This window comes from Chenopodium quinoa, unplaced genomic scaffold (assembly GCF_001683475.1).
Source record: "Chenopodium quinoa cultivar QQ74 unplaced genomic scaffold, ASM168347v1, whole genome shotgun sequence".
In the NCBI taxonomy this organism is placed as follows: domain Eukaryota; kingdom Viridiplantae; phylum Streptophyta; class Magnoliopsida; order Caryophyllales; family Amaranthaceae; genus Chenopodium; species Chenopodium quinoa.
The window spans coordinates 6,195,421-6,211,174 of record NW_018745024.1 but is presented as its reverse complement, the minus strand read 5'-3'; the positions used below and the strand labels follow the sequence as shown (position 1 = coordinate 6,211,174).

At 35.5% G+C, this 15,754-nt stretch overlaps 1 protein-coding gene across 2 annotated transcripts; it reads right to left on the bottom strand.

Annotated features, from left to right (window-relative positions):
• Positions 1 to 771: 771 nt before the first annotated feature.
• On the bottom strand, positions 772 to 9,426 carry LOC110708393 (protein tesmin/TSO1-like CXC 3). Of its 2 annotated transcripts, XM_021886523.1 has the most exons (11): positions 9,256 to 9,426; positions 7,112 to 7,263; positions 6,297 to 7,020; positions 5,093 to 5,589; positions 4,847 to 4,921; positions 2,873 to 3,050; positions 2,693 to 2,788; positions 2,540 to 2,606; positions 1,784 to 1,919; positions 1,493 to 1,671; positions 1,329 to 1,421 (listed from the first exon to the last, which is right to left on the bottom strand). In XM_021886523.1, the coding sequence occupies exons 1-11, from the start codon at positions 9,316 to 9,318 to the stop codon at positions 1,417 to 1,419; spliced, it is 2,172 nt and encodes a 723-aa protein (XP_021742215.1). In that variant the 5' UTR covers positions 9,319 to 9,426; the 3' UTR covers positions 1,329 to 1,416. The 2 variants fall into 2 exon arrangements, with proteins under 2 accessions (XP_021742214.1, XP_021742215.1); XM_021886522.1 differs by having other exon boundaries at positions 772 to 1,671.
• Positions 9,427 to 15,754: the final 6,328 nt, after the last annotated feature.

The window sequence follows — 15,754 nt, the reverse complement described above, 5'->3', positions numbered from 1 at the left end:
TAGTAGTCATAAAGCCTAACCCTAAAATTGTGGGGAGCAAAAGTGAAAGAAGTCTTTGTTAAATTCAATGCTTAAAGAAAACTTAATCACATGGATTATGTACTCTTTCTTTTGTGCGTGCTTTCATAAGATGGAGATATTTGATGCTTAAGTTTGAGTTGGTGTTTGTGAAAGGTGACAAATAACTAGACATATATTATTAATCATGATGCATATATACATGGTTGAGAGGTTTTCAAGGACCATCAAAAAGTCAAGACAGAAATTAAAGGACATGAAAAATGGACCACTTTGTGCGTGCCTATTATTCATATGTTATGTGGTAATCGAGCTTAATTAGTGTATTGAAGATTCATTTATAATAGACATAACATAGCATAGTACAATGCTATATGTGTGTACCACGATACCTACTTATTCCAAAATAATTGTCTGTCTATTCTAAATAGTTCGGATATGATCTAATAAAAAAAATTGTACTATGGATGTAAGAGATTATTGAATGAATCAACAACGATTGGAAATGTACAAATATTGTTGAGTATGGGGGTATACATGAAAAAAAAATACGCCTCAAAATGGAAAGCGAGTACTTAAATAAATAAATAAAATAGGGATACAAAAGATGCAAGAACAAGCTACATAATTTACGCTTGTTACTTCAATTATCATAGGGGTAATGTAAAATACATGAAAACCATTACAACAAAAGTATGGTTAATAAACAAAAGTGGGGTAGAATTAGAGTGGAAAGAATTTTACATCATCTCATTTTCAATGTTGGGTTATTATTTTTATATGAAATCTTAAGCTTAATACTACTGTAGTATTCAGCTTATAAAAAGCTAACCTCAAAGAGCACATCATAAGACATTGAAAAAATATAACCTAATATATAGAAATATATCCCAGCTGACAGCAACAACAGCTGCAGCCTGCAGGGCAGTCTAACTTCCTAAGCAAAACTTAAGCATCTAGAGAAGCTTACTTATGGCTACAACACTAACAGCGATACGTATAATACATTGATCTACACAGTAAAAGCATAAGATAGCACGGTATACTACAGAATATTTTGTACAATACGCCTAAAGAAACGACTTTATCTAATAATATCTATGAAAACAAGATTATACTAATAAGGACTAGTAAATCTGAAGGAGACGCAAGAGACAGCAGACAGGCGTTAATGATTTGACTTCCTTGATGATCTCCTTAAAAAGGAGCAAGCAATAAAGTGCTCCAAGCAGCCAAGCCATGCATCAAAATTTCTCATGTCCGAAAAAACTGTAACTATCTCACTGAAGCTTTCCATGCAACTGTGTGCTTTCTTTCTCCACAGTGAATGTTGGAAATGATGATATGGACCGGAGAATCAGCTTCCTACAGCCCCTCCAAGCAGGAGATGTTTCAAAGTCACACTGAGGAGAAGAAATTCTTTTACAATTAGGAGATGCAGACTTAACACAAGTAGTAGGAAGCGAATATTCACCCGTCAATGCCTCAGAGGCATCATCTTCTGGAGCTCCTATCTTGATATCTTCATCAAAGGCTGCTTGATCTGGATTGTCAATATTCTGGGATGTGCATGATTGAAGGAAAGGCCCACTAGAAAGCGAAGAAAAACGTGGGACCATTCCACCAAAGTGAAAAGGCTGCCGCACAGGTTGCCTGGCACAGAAAAGTACAGTAGATTGAAATTATTCTAAAGATATGTGAGTGACAGGGAACAAAATTAATCTTCTACAATTCTAAATGGCAGCCAAAATATTAAATTCAGTACCTCGCATTCATTGAAGGCTCTGGTGTTTCTTGATCATGATCCTCCTCATTCGTTATGGGAAGATCATTAAGCGAACTTACATCGGATGCATTCCTTTGGAGGAATCTTGTTTCTTGATATAAAAAACTTTCAGTTCCTATAGAGTAGTAATCAAGAAATTTGTTTCAGTTTATGAGCAAAGCATTGATTTTGAGGCAGCAAAGACAACATTTTGCTGTTACCGTTACAACCAAGGAACTGTCGTGTGAGTTTATGATGAGTTAAGAGTGCGGGGAAATCTTTATAAAAGGATTTAGGAAGAACACGTGTAGCACTGAAATCAGTATAAATTGTTGAAAAAAAAAAGTTGGACTAAACCCTTAATTCCTTCGAGACTTGAACTTATCTTCCTTTTCAGCCTTAAACTACCTGACTAATCCCTAAAGGGAACTTATATCTGCTTAGGAATGAACTTTTTAAGTCCTGAGCTGAGGTGGGGAAAGCAAGGAAAATGCAATCTGCTATCGAAGAAGAAAAGTCCTTCCAAAGTACAAACTCACATCGCACTTTACAAAGATATGACCTTCCTATTCCTATATTGAACTTATTTGAAATCAATATCCCTGAACTTGTATAGATCTATTAGTCCAGATACTCCAGAACTCAAGTTAGCTGAAATCATTACTGAATTGGACAAAACCTGAACCTATCTGATTATTCGATATATTAGACATAAAACTTATTTAAATAAGCCTACAAACTTAGATAGCAACTTACCTTCCTTTCGACCAAACGTGTTCTTACATCCTTCACATCTGCAGCCGAATGAACATCCAACACCACCCTTGAAAACATATAACCCAATACCCTCATCAGCTCTTTTAAACAGCAAGAATAGTAGTGACTTAGGAGAATGATGAGAGAACAAACCTGGAAGCATTCACAGTATTTCTTCAGACAACCGGACTTTTTACAGTTACACCCTCTTTTATGTCTAGCTGAAGCTGGAGTTTTGATCAACTCTTCCTATGGTGAGAAGACAATGCAGAAATTCATTACTTAATATATTTTTGTGGAATCACTGAAACAAAGTTGGTAAAGCACCTTTACCTCATTGTTTGGAGTACTAGAACACCTAATCACTTTTGGAGCAAAAGCAAGAGGATTGCGTGATTCAATCTGTCGACGAGTTTCAAGCACAGTTTCCTCATGAACAGGCTTATTAAAGCAATCCTGGCAATTGCAAGGCTCAACACAGTATAAGCCAGCCGCAAAACACTCACAGTAGCTGCGTCAAGGAATTAGCAACTGAGGAAATCAGTATATCCAGAAAGAAAGTTGAAATGCTCAAAAACCCAACAAGCAAGAAAAACCGATTACCAATTTACAAATGTACCTTCAAAGACGCTCTATTTTTATATAGCTAAATTTGTTCAGTATTTATTATGTGATGAACAGTGGGCACAACTGTGAAGCACGGACACGCCACCTAGCTGAGGTGTCCGTGTCGACACGCGTGTCCGACACCGACACGGGTGGGACACGGTGCGATACGTGTCCGACACTTCAAAATCCGTGTCCCTTTTTTTTAAAAAAAAAATACGTCATGGACACAGACCGTGTCTCCCTATGACACGGCCCGTTTTATTTTGGACACGCCCTTTTGTTATTCCAGCCCAACTCCCTCAGTTTCTTTTTTCTCAAACCCTACTGCTTTCAATCTTCCTCTTCACGAGTTCATTCTACCTCAACCTTCTCAAACCCAAATCGCCGCCGACTGAAGTCGCCTGACCGTCGCCCACCGTCCACCGTCACAGCGTCAGTCGTCGGCTCGTCGCTCGTCGCAAGTCCTCAGTCATCACGAAACCTGGCCACTTTAATACTCTATTCCTTCAATCCTTTGTCGACTCGCCGTCAGCCCGTCACTCGTCGCTCGTCGCCGCCGTCCAGGCGTCACTCTCGTCGGTGCTCTCAGCCTTCTCACTTTCTCAGGTATTCCTCTCAATCTCTCATTCTCGTTTTAAATTTTTAATTTGATTTCATTCCTTCACGATTTGCTTAAATTGGCTAATTTCAGTAATTTGTATCATGGTTTTGTGGTTCAATTACTTCAATATTATGTTCTAGATTAAGGGATATGTAGTGTTTTATCTTTTTGGATAACTTTATGGTTTTCGTTTTTGTTATTTGTTTACCCCTTTTGAGTTTTGACCATTTTTGGGTTTAAAAACTTGCTTTCAGTTAGTCTAAACTTTTGTGCATTTTTGTGATTTTTGTGATCATTTAGTCTAAACTTTATGCTTGCCCTTCAACTGCTGCATTAGTGCATTGATATATATGTTGTGTATGTTAGTGCCCATTGTTTTGGAGAAATAATATGCATGTGGATATTGTATATATAAATGAAACAGTACTCTATATTTCTAACATTTACACTATAAACTTATACATATAACACATGTGCATTGTGTAATTTGATTGTGTTGTTTGAGCTAAACTATAAATGTTTGATTTGCTGAAAATGTGTTGTTGTCTTGTTGAAATTGTCAGGAATGTCTTCTAGTGGTTCTAGTGCCTCTGCTTCGTGCAATGTTAGTGGTAGTAGTAATTCATCTGAGTCTAAGAAGGACCCCTACCCTTTGTGGAAGTTTGTTGTTAAGGGTGATAAAATATCGGGTGGTGGAGGAAATTATAATTGGAAATGTAACTTTTGCGGCGAAGTTAAAAATGGTTCATACACTAGAGTGAAAGCTCATTTGCTAGGTGAACAAGGGAAAGGGATTCAAACTCGTTTTTTTGATATATTATATGCCTTGTTATATGCCGTACCCGTGTCCCCTATTTCAGGATTGCCGTTTTCCCGTGTCCGTGTCCGTGTCCGTGTCGGTATCCGTGCAACATAGGGGCACAATACTATAAAGGGTTTTCAAATATCCAGTTCTTTCTCTCACTAAATATTTATCCAATGTCAAGGAATGACTATGTCCCATCTGTATTTAGCATTTGATAATTATGCATAGTATTACAAAATAAATAAACAAGTAGAATGTATATAAAGTTATAGGAATCTATCTCTGTACTCACAGCTTCAAGCATTTTGACCTCTTGCAATTACAGCGCTTGCAAGAATCAGCTTCTGCTATGGTTTCAGCCTTCCGCCTGTAAAATTAGAAACACAAAATTAAACTGATGACAATACTAGCAACTCTTTTTTGCAGCAGCATTAAGCTTTGAAGGTGGTGGGCAAGGGCCACAGGTAACTACTTTTATATGTTTAAATCTTAATACGAAACAATGAAGGAAAACACACATCACAGTTGAAGTATATACCGTTTCTTCTTGAAAGAATCCTGAGGAAACTCAATACCCTCACCGTATATTGAGTTCTCAGACACATCTCCATCTCCAGACACCTGAACTTCTTCTGTTTGTTCTTCAGGTTCTCTTTTCACTACATTTGGAGTTGGAGTTATTTGGGTGGTGACGGGTTTTGTATCAGAATTAAGAGACCCAATAGCAGATGTGGTGCATTGGGAGCTTATTAATTGCCTTCTACAAGTCAAAGTCTGTCTCTTGACAATTATTTTATCTTTAGCACCAGCAGTTAGAGTATTCAAATGCAAACCAATACCAGGGAGTGTTGATGAAAATTTATTGCCCCCTGGTCTGCTGACCATCAGACACTTATCATTTAAGATGCTAGAACTAGCAGCCGGTTTGGTTGGAGAATTGCCTGTTGAATCAGCTAACAGTTTCCTGTAATGAGATCCAGACATTTCATATACTAGGCAACGCCTTCTTGTTGTTTGCTGCTGTTGTGAACCAGACTTAAAAACCCAAAAAAAAAAAAACACATAAATTATATTATCATTGGAATAGATCAAAACAACAAATGAGGAAAAATAAAAGAAAAAAGTACCGCGCAATCAGCATAAAAGTGGATAGTGAACAAGTAAAAATAATATGTTGTATTGACAAGCTAGAAAAAGATAAATAAATTTGCCATTTGCTAGAAAATGGATCCCTTAAGGTCAGAAACATCTGAAGACAACATGGAACAATGCATAACATTAAAGACAAAAGTTAATAGTAAAGAATAAGAAGGGTGATGCAAAAATACTAGTCTACAGCCAAACACAGATGTGGTATTTTAGCAGTTGCCGCTGGATTTGTTCTATGGCTTGAGAGGCAGGATAGAGGCTGACTATACAATTTCGTTCATCTATTAACTAGACTATGTAGTCTTGTAAAGTTATGAATCAATGCAGATTATTACATGTCCCCTCCATTCCACTTGTTGAACTGTATATGTTAGTGTAGTAAGTTCCCCAGCCAGTACCCAGCTCCACTAAGAAAAGAGTATAAAGCTTAGTACCAGAAAAAATAGAAGTTTAATATAATTATGCTTCCCTACATGTCAATGCACTGGTTTAAGTTGCTGTTACTACTACTCACATTAAGACACCATATATTAAAACTTGAAAAAGTGCAAAACAAAGAGATGGCCACTGCTTAAGAGAAGTTATAGTTATACCTTGTCACCAATTTCAGTCCTTGAATAATGGACAACTTCCTCAGCAAGTACAGAAGCATCACCAGCTGTAACTTGGTTTCTTTCATTCAAATTTCCAATTTCTCCTTGTTTATTCATAGGAACATCCATGTGATGGTTTTCAGATATAAAAGGACAGTCAGGATCTAATTTCTGTGGATCATTAATATGTTCATTTGGGGGCTGCAAAACTGTTGCAACAAAAGACAACATCCCCGAATCTGTATTTCTATCATCTGACCCATCTTGATAATTTTCATCTGTAGGTGAATGGTAGTTTGACATATCAGAAGCTTCACAAACAAACTTCTCCCACTCACATACTTCCTTATTCTGTGTCATTGGATTTGCCAGCAGTCCCATTTCATTTCCAAATGAACAGTCTGCTTCTTTAGAATTATCTTGTTCGACTTTAGCAGTGAATAATTCTGTTCCAGCTACATTAAACTCACTAAGTGTCTTCACAACGCCGCAGTTGACCACATTATTCTCAGGAGAATTGCATTCGTATTTCATGGATCTCGGAATCCCAGAGACCGGCTTTGAGGATTCATCAGTTGTGCTGACAGTCACCGAACTGTCGATTTTGTCCACCTTTTCAGTATGCAAATCAGTTGGCTCTATTGCAGATGAGGCTTCTGCGTTTTTACCTTCACTGCCATTCTGAGAGAAGTTATTCTTAGGTACTTCAGAAACATGACATGGCCTGAGATGAGGGAAATAAAAATGTAAATAGACCAATCCTGTATGTATACAGTACAGGTTATTTATCAATTAGAAGAAGCATATGTAATCACCTTGGAAACTTGGGTTCCCTTGGACAAGTTGGAGGCGTCTTAAAGGCTTGAGGAGAAGAAAAATTAAGAAGGTGAAATGGCTGTGTGCTGTGACCCAAGCTAAATGGTTTGATAGGTGACAGAGTGCTGATGTAATTGAAGACTGGAGAATCCTGCAGATGAACATAATTTGTAAGCAGCCCATATTTGAAATTTACAGTACGATGCAAAAACATAATATGTGAGCTTTAATGAACCATCAGATATGAGAAAACTGACTTTCCTAGACCATGATGACTGGGGAAAAAAATGCATGCAAGTCAGCAGCAACCTATCAGACCTAAGAATTGCCAGATACGGAGCCAAACCTTAAGTTACTCAAACTAAATGGTCTAACTAACCATTTTGCCAGATCTAAAAAAAAAACTCTTTGGAAAGAAGCCAGATCTCAAATATAAATATAAGTATACAGCCCAATGCTTTTAAAGAGGATGCTTCCCAAGGCTGCACAATGGAATTAAGGAGAACAAAGAGGTTTTTTTTAAAGTCCCTTGATCTGGAGCAAAAAGGCCACAAACTAACAACTACTTGACAATAAGTAAAAAGTCTGATGATCCAATTTTATTTCATTCATATACAGCAAATGAAGTATCATAATCTTTTCTTTGCAGAAATGATTGAAAAAGGGAGAAAAGATTCAAATGGAATTGCCCAAATTTCCTAAAAGCATCAATTTTAAGGAATCGATATAGTGAATAAACTCTGACTACACTGCAGTAATTCCAAACTGATGACAGAATAATACTATGTGGAAACTTGGCACGAAATAGACAAGCACCTGAAATCTCCGACAAGCCTACAACACAGAGACTAACATCACCAACCTCAGACCTCTGACTTTTGAACAGTTAAATATGGCAAACAAGGCTTGACTGGTACACTACATACCAAATATTACTCATCTCTTTCTAATATTGCATCAGAAATTCTTTTCTTTTGTCAATAAGCGTTGATCTACATTTCCAATACAAACATTTACTCAACTTTTCCTATTTTACCTTTGTCATCATAAACAGCATTATCTCACAATATATATCATTCCAGCTCACAATTATCACTCTTATGTCTTATACAGGGGCATTTCGGTCATTTAATTTACCCTTCATAATTTCTCTGAGAAAATCTAAAACACCACTCAAGTAATTTTAAACTTTTACCCCTTTATGTTACCCACTTATGACATTAAACATGATTAACTAAAATTAACAAATTCAAATACATTTATAACCAACTACAATTGAAATTAAAGTTTATTTGGTGTTTTCCTTTAGTTTATAAAAAATAATAATAATAATTTAATTGGTACCAATACATAGTAAGTAGTCTGATTTTAAAAAATCAATTAAAGGTGTAAGAAGTAATAAGTGTCATTATGTCCTATTTGAAACTTCAATAATTGACAAAGCACACCAACTATGATGAGTACCCTAGGAGCTTATTCTATTTTTCAGCTGTAAAGCATATTATATCATATGATCATAATTGAATAAAACATAGTATATCACATTACACTGGAGTAACAAACTATCAAATTAACCATAGAATAAACTTATGGGCCTAGTCCAGTTGTTGTAAGGCACACAGTAACAGAATCTGTGGCTTAATCATGATTGTCTTTAGCTTTTATGTCCGCTAAAAAAATAATTTCCAATTTCATAAATTAATTTTTATAATTACAATTTACAATTACTGAATTACACATGAAAATTGCATAAAATTACACTTATAATAATATTCTCAATCATAATAATCGATTAATTTCCCTTTTAACTTCTTCAATTAACCCTAGAAAATTGCAGAAAGTACAAACCCTTCAAAAAAAAATTAAATTTAACCCACACTATAATTTTACATGCAGATCTAAAACCCAGTTAAGGACCAACCACAAATTCATACAGAATATGATTATTTTTTCTAACAACAACCACATAAAACCCGAAACAAAGGGGTCGAAACCAAGAATTTATCTCTAGTACGACCACAAAAATCATATAAAATTTCCCAATAATTCCAAAAAATAAATAATGGGTTTTGTAATTCATGCAACAAAAAAACAAAACCCAGAAATTAAAAACAATAAATTTACAGTAAAAATATAAAAATACCTCAAATTTGGACAGAAAAGATGAAGGACTAGGTTGAGCAGTTGACTTATCAGGTGTATCCATGGTAGTAAAATGAAGAAGAGCATTCAAAGCTCTTCAACATTCTTCTCACTTTCTCTCTCTTCAAGTATTTTCTCTCTCTAAATTATCTACCAAAGTAAAAAAAAAAAAAAAAATACTCAGCCCCAAACTCATGGAATTTATTTTACTTTTATTTTTTTTATTGGGGTTGAAATAATATTTTAATTAGGTTTTTTGAGTGGAAAGGCGGGAAAATATTTTGAGTAGGTGTCGACATAATATAGAAGAAATGTGGGTCCAAAAAACACTTGTCTTTTTTTTTTTTTTTTTGGATTATGGGAGTTTGAGTGACAGGTTGGTAACAGTAACTGACTCACTGACAGTCAGAAATTTTGTGAGGAAGAAAAACTGTTTGCTTTGGGTCAGAGACAATGTATAAATATACTTTATATTATACGGTTATAATTTTTGTCTGATTGAAAAAAAAAAAAAAAAAAAATTGGGGGTCTGAATGTTTGGATTGTGTTTGTGTGAATGACAAATTAGGAAATTGTGATCATGTTGGAGATGTGTATATTTTTCATAATAGGTAAGGAATGATTTGGGAATATTATGTCATAATGTTTATGTACGGTCGGTCTATCTGGATTGGAATTTGGCCTAATTTGCTTGATTTGGTACTGGATTGTGTGTTTTAAATGAGATTATATTGTACATTGAATATTGTTAATTGATGTGTTTTGGGGTTTATAATAATTGCGGTAAATGATTTAACGACATAATTTTTTGTGTAGGATCGATTAGCTATTGAATGTGGTAATATTACTCTTAGAGCTGATTCCGAATTGGTAAGTACATAATTGCGGTAAATGATTTAACGACATAATTTTTCGTGCAGGATCGATTAGATATTGAATTTGGTAATGTTATTGTTAGAGCTGATTTCGAAGTGGTTTAAACGTAAGTACAGTTTAATCCAAAATTTGATTGGTTGAATGTAATAACACGATGCCAAAACGTTATCCCAACATATTCTGTTGCTAGAGGTTGTTAAGAGACAAGTGACAACAGTGTCGGCCAATCAAATTACAACGAAAATAGGCTATATTTTAAAGGGTTTTGACACTTTTAGTTTTAACACTCTTGTCCCTATTTTTTTTGCCCCATTTGACTTTTAACAGTCTCTAAGACGCGTCTAATAAAATATATAATGAGATGAATCTAATATAATCGTACATGACTATTCTCTTATAGATTAACGGTAATTTTGATCAATTTTTTTAAAATTTTAATCCACATAATGCCAATGGAGCAAATATAAAGGGACCAAGTTTTAGAAAATGCTATAAAGATGGTCTTTATCTTAAGGGTCACTATAGGATTTAATATGGTAGCCCAACCATTAGAGCAAATAAAGATGGTCAAGGGTCAAATATGAGCTCCTGCCTTTTAATGTTCTTGTGTGGCTAGTTGCTTAGAGTTTAGAAAATGCATGGCACAAAACTAATTTGTTTCTCTTTGCAATTCTCTTTACATGTGCTTCTCTCTTTTACTCCGTAAGCGCTTATACTTCTCACTTTTTGGCCTGGGGTTCACCTTATTTTGTCTATATCGATCTTAATTTACTAAATTTTACCCATAATTGTATAGGGGTATTATTAAATTTGTATTAATATATACTTGTATATAATATATTAATACAAATCTAATAAGACCCTTAAGAGAAACTCCAATGATAAGCTAATTGTCAAACAAAAGATTTCTCAAATCTCTTTCCTCTTACTTCTCACCCCTTTTTTATCCCTCTAAACATGAAGCTAATAAATGTGACAAGAGATTCGATGAAATTACAATGCAGCTAAGCAAACCCAAATAGTAGCTAGATTGTTAATTGAATAATTTTTCAATTACTATATGAATAATGATCAAGATTTTAAAGTTTAATTCGTACACACTTTTGGTGTGGAAGCGCCAACCATATACGACTATATATTTAGATATGCAACCCTAGGTTAACGTTGAAACCTCCAGCTCCCATTTTTCTCCGACCTAGGTGTTGGGAGTAATGCAAGTCGAAAGATTCAAGTCGATCGATTGTATTAAGCTATTTGATGGTAAGCCTCTTTATCCTGCTTTTCCCTGGCAGGGCAGACTTGCCCTGGGGGTAGGGCGGTGAGAAGTAGGCTACTCATCAAGATAATTAACTCCGTAGTTGTCGTATTCCACTTGCCCTGCCAGGGCAACTTTGCCCTGGCAGACCGGGCGAGGCTTTGAACTACTCCGTATTATTTTCTACCCCGCGCGCCCGGTAGGGCTGTCTTACCCGGGCAGATCGGGCGGAGCCTAAAATCGGGATTTTTGGCCTGCGTTTGTCGCGACCGACCGGGCGGGCTTTGCCCGAACAGGCAAGGGTTCGAGAACGCGGTTTTGGCCGGGTTTTGTTTCCTTATTCTTGATTCCTTTTCATAACCTATAAATACCCTTGAGCTATTATTTTTTACTGAGACAGAAAAACAAAAAGTATTGTGAAACCCAAAACACAATAAACACAAAGCCATTCCTAAAGAGATCTGAGCAGTTCTTGAAGTAATTTCAACCTTCTAATCGGGGTACGGAGTTGGAAGGTAGATGTGTTACCCTTGGGGATCATTCGTCACTGAGAGCCTCGTACCGGTGGTGGCGGAATATGCTTCTAGGGCAGCCGTAAAACGCGTCACAGCTTTTGTGAGATCTACAATGGAGTATTTTATTTTTGCCCTAATTTCTTTATTATTTTCATGGTTACAACATATAATTTCCTAACAATCTAGAAGCGTATTTCTGTTGTAGCCTTGAATCTACTTGCGTTATTAATGTTCGGGGTATAATAGATGACTCTTGTTTTGCGTCGAATTTAGAGCATTAAATTCGTTGAGTTTATGGAGAGCCCAATACTTCTACAAAGTGTCTTTTGCCGATTATTGATTAAATTGAGCAATGGAATTTGTTCTTAATATGTGGTTTGCATATTGCATGTAATTATGCTCCTTGATTTGTGATATTATTGTTTGACGACGAAGTCTGCAACAAATTGAGTGGAATAAGGCTGCTAATCCATTAATTCTCTAGGAAAGTCAACTCCAAGGCACTAACTTATCCCATGATCGGAATTTGAATTGGGATTCTTATAGTGGAATCAGTAGAGTTTAGTGGGAGTGGTATATCATACCAAGTGAAGCACCGTCATGCGGCGGTTAGCGTTGATAAAGTTGCTATTTAACCTTGGTGGTTAATGTTTATGGTTGATATGAATGTTAGCCGGCAACGTTAATCAAAGGGCAGCGAATCGAATCGTGCAATCGCATAGCAAAACGAGCCTTAGATCCTTCTTTCAAAGGTGGTACAAGCAACCTTTCTTGGACGCTCACAAAATCGAACGTGCCACTCATGCCAGGGAAGTTCCCTTTTAATTTGTTGTTATTAAATTCTAACTTCACATATGTATTTTCTTATGTGCCCCTTATGCTTAACATGTACTTTGTGATGCTTTGTTGTGCTTTGTGGGGATTAAAGTTAGAATTGAAACTAACGAGTATGTTAGTAATTTAGTATGACTCACCGTAGTGAGTATGTTGAGGAAGTATATATCTTATTCATGTGTGTGACTCACCATATTTGATTTTGTTGTGAGTGCTTAATTAATTCTACTCATTATGTTGTATATTATCCATTGATTGGATGCATTGATTGATTAGGACTTGTTTGTGTGACCCTTGATTATTTTAAAGTGTTATTCTTATTCCTAATCCAGTGGCAAATGGATATTATGATGTTTAATTTAACTAAGTATTTTGAGTGAACCCTACAAGTATGTGACTTAAAGTTGAATTATATGAGTTAATTCTTGAGTACTTAGTTAATTTGTTAGACTTGGAGATTGAGTAGAATTGTGAATGCGTTGCTATTCTACATGTTGATGTTTGCGTGAAGCATGACTTCTTTGTGGTCTAAGTGAGACAATTGTTTATATCTTCTAAGTTTATATATAGCAGAAGTAAAAGTGTTATCTCGACCAAAGCCTAAAAGAGTTAGGTTGGTCAAGGTTGTTTTTCAGGAAGAAATTCATAATGAAATAATTAAAGGTATGGTCCTATTGTTTGCTGGAGAGGCCATTTAAATTGCTAGTGTCTTAACGTTGGTTATTGAAGTTCATATGGAGATAGCAATTTTATTGTTTTCAGCTCTCTTTGTTGGCTAATGGTTTGTCTCACTAAATGTGTTTTAGCCCCCCCCCCCTCTTGATTAACAGATTGGTTATATATGTGATAACCTTAATGCTTGTTGTGTGGGGGTGTTAATGGAAGGTGAGATGTTCCTTATTGTGCTCCGCAGTTTATATTTGAGACTCTGCGATGTTGTGATTATTAAACATGTCAAATCTAATATTGTTTATTTATCCACTCATGTGAGTGATCCTTTCTTAATTCATTCATGTGGAATGTGTGTTTCTTCAGCATAAGCCTTTATGTTATTAATTTAAAGGACCTAATGTGTGGTCTATATTGAGTTATGCTAATGATATAAGAAAATCAATTAAAGCAGAACATACTTTACTTTTTCTAATTCACAAGTTTAATGTATGTTGAACTATGAGTTAGGTGTTTAAGTCTAGATGACTTTGATATGACGAATTATGTATGTGAAGTTTCTCAAGTATGATTTATATCATGTATTAACCTTGGTTGATCATCTGGGTGTTTCCTTCGTTTCTTAAGCTTTGGTCTGAACAATGTAGTTGATGAGTGGATCAACTAAGGTAAGTATTGTGGCTAAAGCATGAACTAGTTTAGTTCCGTCTTGTGTTTACTTTCATGTTTGAAAGGTTTAGATGGATTGTTTTCTTGGTATTCTAGTAATGTGGATAGAAATCTGAAACCATATGAACAGACCATGATAAATGTTACTTGAACTAGTTTGAAGAGAAGAAACATGTTAACATAAAATCAAGCTCTTATTGAGTTTCATGTGCTTGAGATTTATATGTCTTACCTTACCATGGAATGTCCTTCAGTTGCAAGTGTCTTTCAAAGGAATTTGTAAGGTTTTGGTGTACTTTGAAAGGAGATTGAGGGTAAAATATTGTGTTTTCACGATATACATGTAAGTTTGGTATTGACCCAATTTTATTACTCACATGCATTATGATCTGAGCTTGTCATTTTTGCAGTCAGGTTGCGTATGCTTCCTAACATGATTGATTAGAAATCATGGTGTTTGTTAGTGATGCAATTATATGAGACAACTCAAGGTATGAGGTATAACCTTCATATATTAAATTAACTTTTGCGGTTAATGTGGTGAGTGGACTAGACAAGTCATGTGGGGGTCAAATGTAAGTACCCAAACTATGTCAAATGCTTTTCACTCTTGGAATGCGAATGTAAAGATGTACTACATGTGTGTTTATTATGATGAGCATTGATGTTAGTCAGATGCTAGTCTAATCATATGTTGTTGAGTACACATGTACTGGTTGATTGAGATTTAAGGTCTTAATTTTTATCTATGCCAAGATGAAAGTACGAGACGATGAGCTGAATGGTGTGATTCTAGATGGTAAGATCATTGAATCGACCAAGGTATGTATTGAGCTTATTCTCACTATGTAGAGAATTTGATTTGGTTAATATATTGGTCATGTTGAAACCAGAGTTGTTTGGGTATAGATTAGCTTTGATGTTTGTTTCAATATGCTAATGATTTGCAAGTTAATTGATTTACCATATTATTCTTGACATGATGTAGCTTTGCAAAAAGAAATTTGTTGGTTCACTTAATTTGTCTAGACAGCATCGTCCAATCGTTGTTAGAGTTGGAGCAATGCAGGGGATAAAGGTTAAGTAAAACAACAAAAATTATGATTTTCCTATCAGTGTATATTTGTTCATGTTGATGGGATGTCTGTTTTGAGTTATTTTTAAAGCAAAAGTGTGATACACCATCCAGTTACCAAGGATCATTGCTAAGGATGATAAAGTGTCAAGAATATGAGTTATTGCAAAATGCACTCTGGAAGTTTGACCATTGTGGGGGTAAGTTGATCCTCATGTTCTCTACATTATTTTTCACAAGTGTCATTGTGTGTGTTGTCAGGAACTACGAAGTTAGTGACAAAGTAAGACAGGGCTTGTGGAAATGGTACTCTGGTTGGAGTATGTAAAGCTAGAGAAGAACCATACAATTCCTTAAATAAGGAATAAAGTATGACTTGGTACGAGTTTGTCGAAGGGAATGAGCTAAAAATCCTCGTGGTATGTCATTCCCATGGCAATTAGTTGTGAGGATGAGCTTATGCTCTTAATATGTCTATATCCTGAATTGGGTGGTCTTATTGTGAAGGACTTGATAGACGTACCGCCAATATTTATCTATGAGATGAACGTTATTGTTCATGATGAATCTATAGCCCGTATTGGGTGGTTCTATGAGAGAACTTGAT

Coding starts and splice junctions, on each gene's coding strand:
- LOC110708393 (XM_021886522.1), bottom strand. CDS start 9,318: ATGGATACACCTGATAAGTCAACTGCTCAACCTAGTCCTTCATCTTTT. Junction 5,590..6,296: donor GGACTGAAATTGGTGACAAG/GTATAACTATAA, acceptor TGGGTTTTTAAG/TCTGGTTCACAACAGCAGCA. Junction 2,789..2,872: donor CTAGTACTCCAAACAATGAG/GTAAAGGTGCTT, acceptor TTCTCACCATAG/GAAGAGTTGATCAAAACTCC.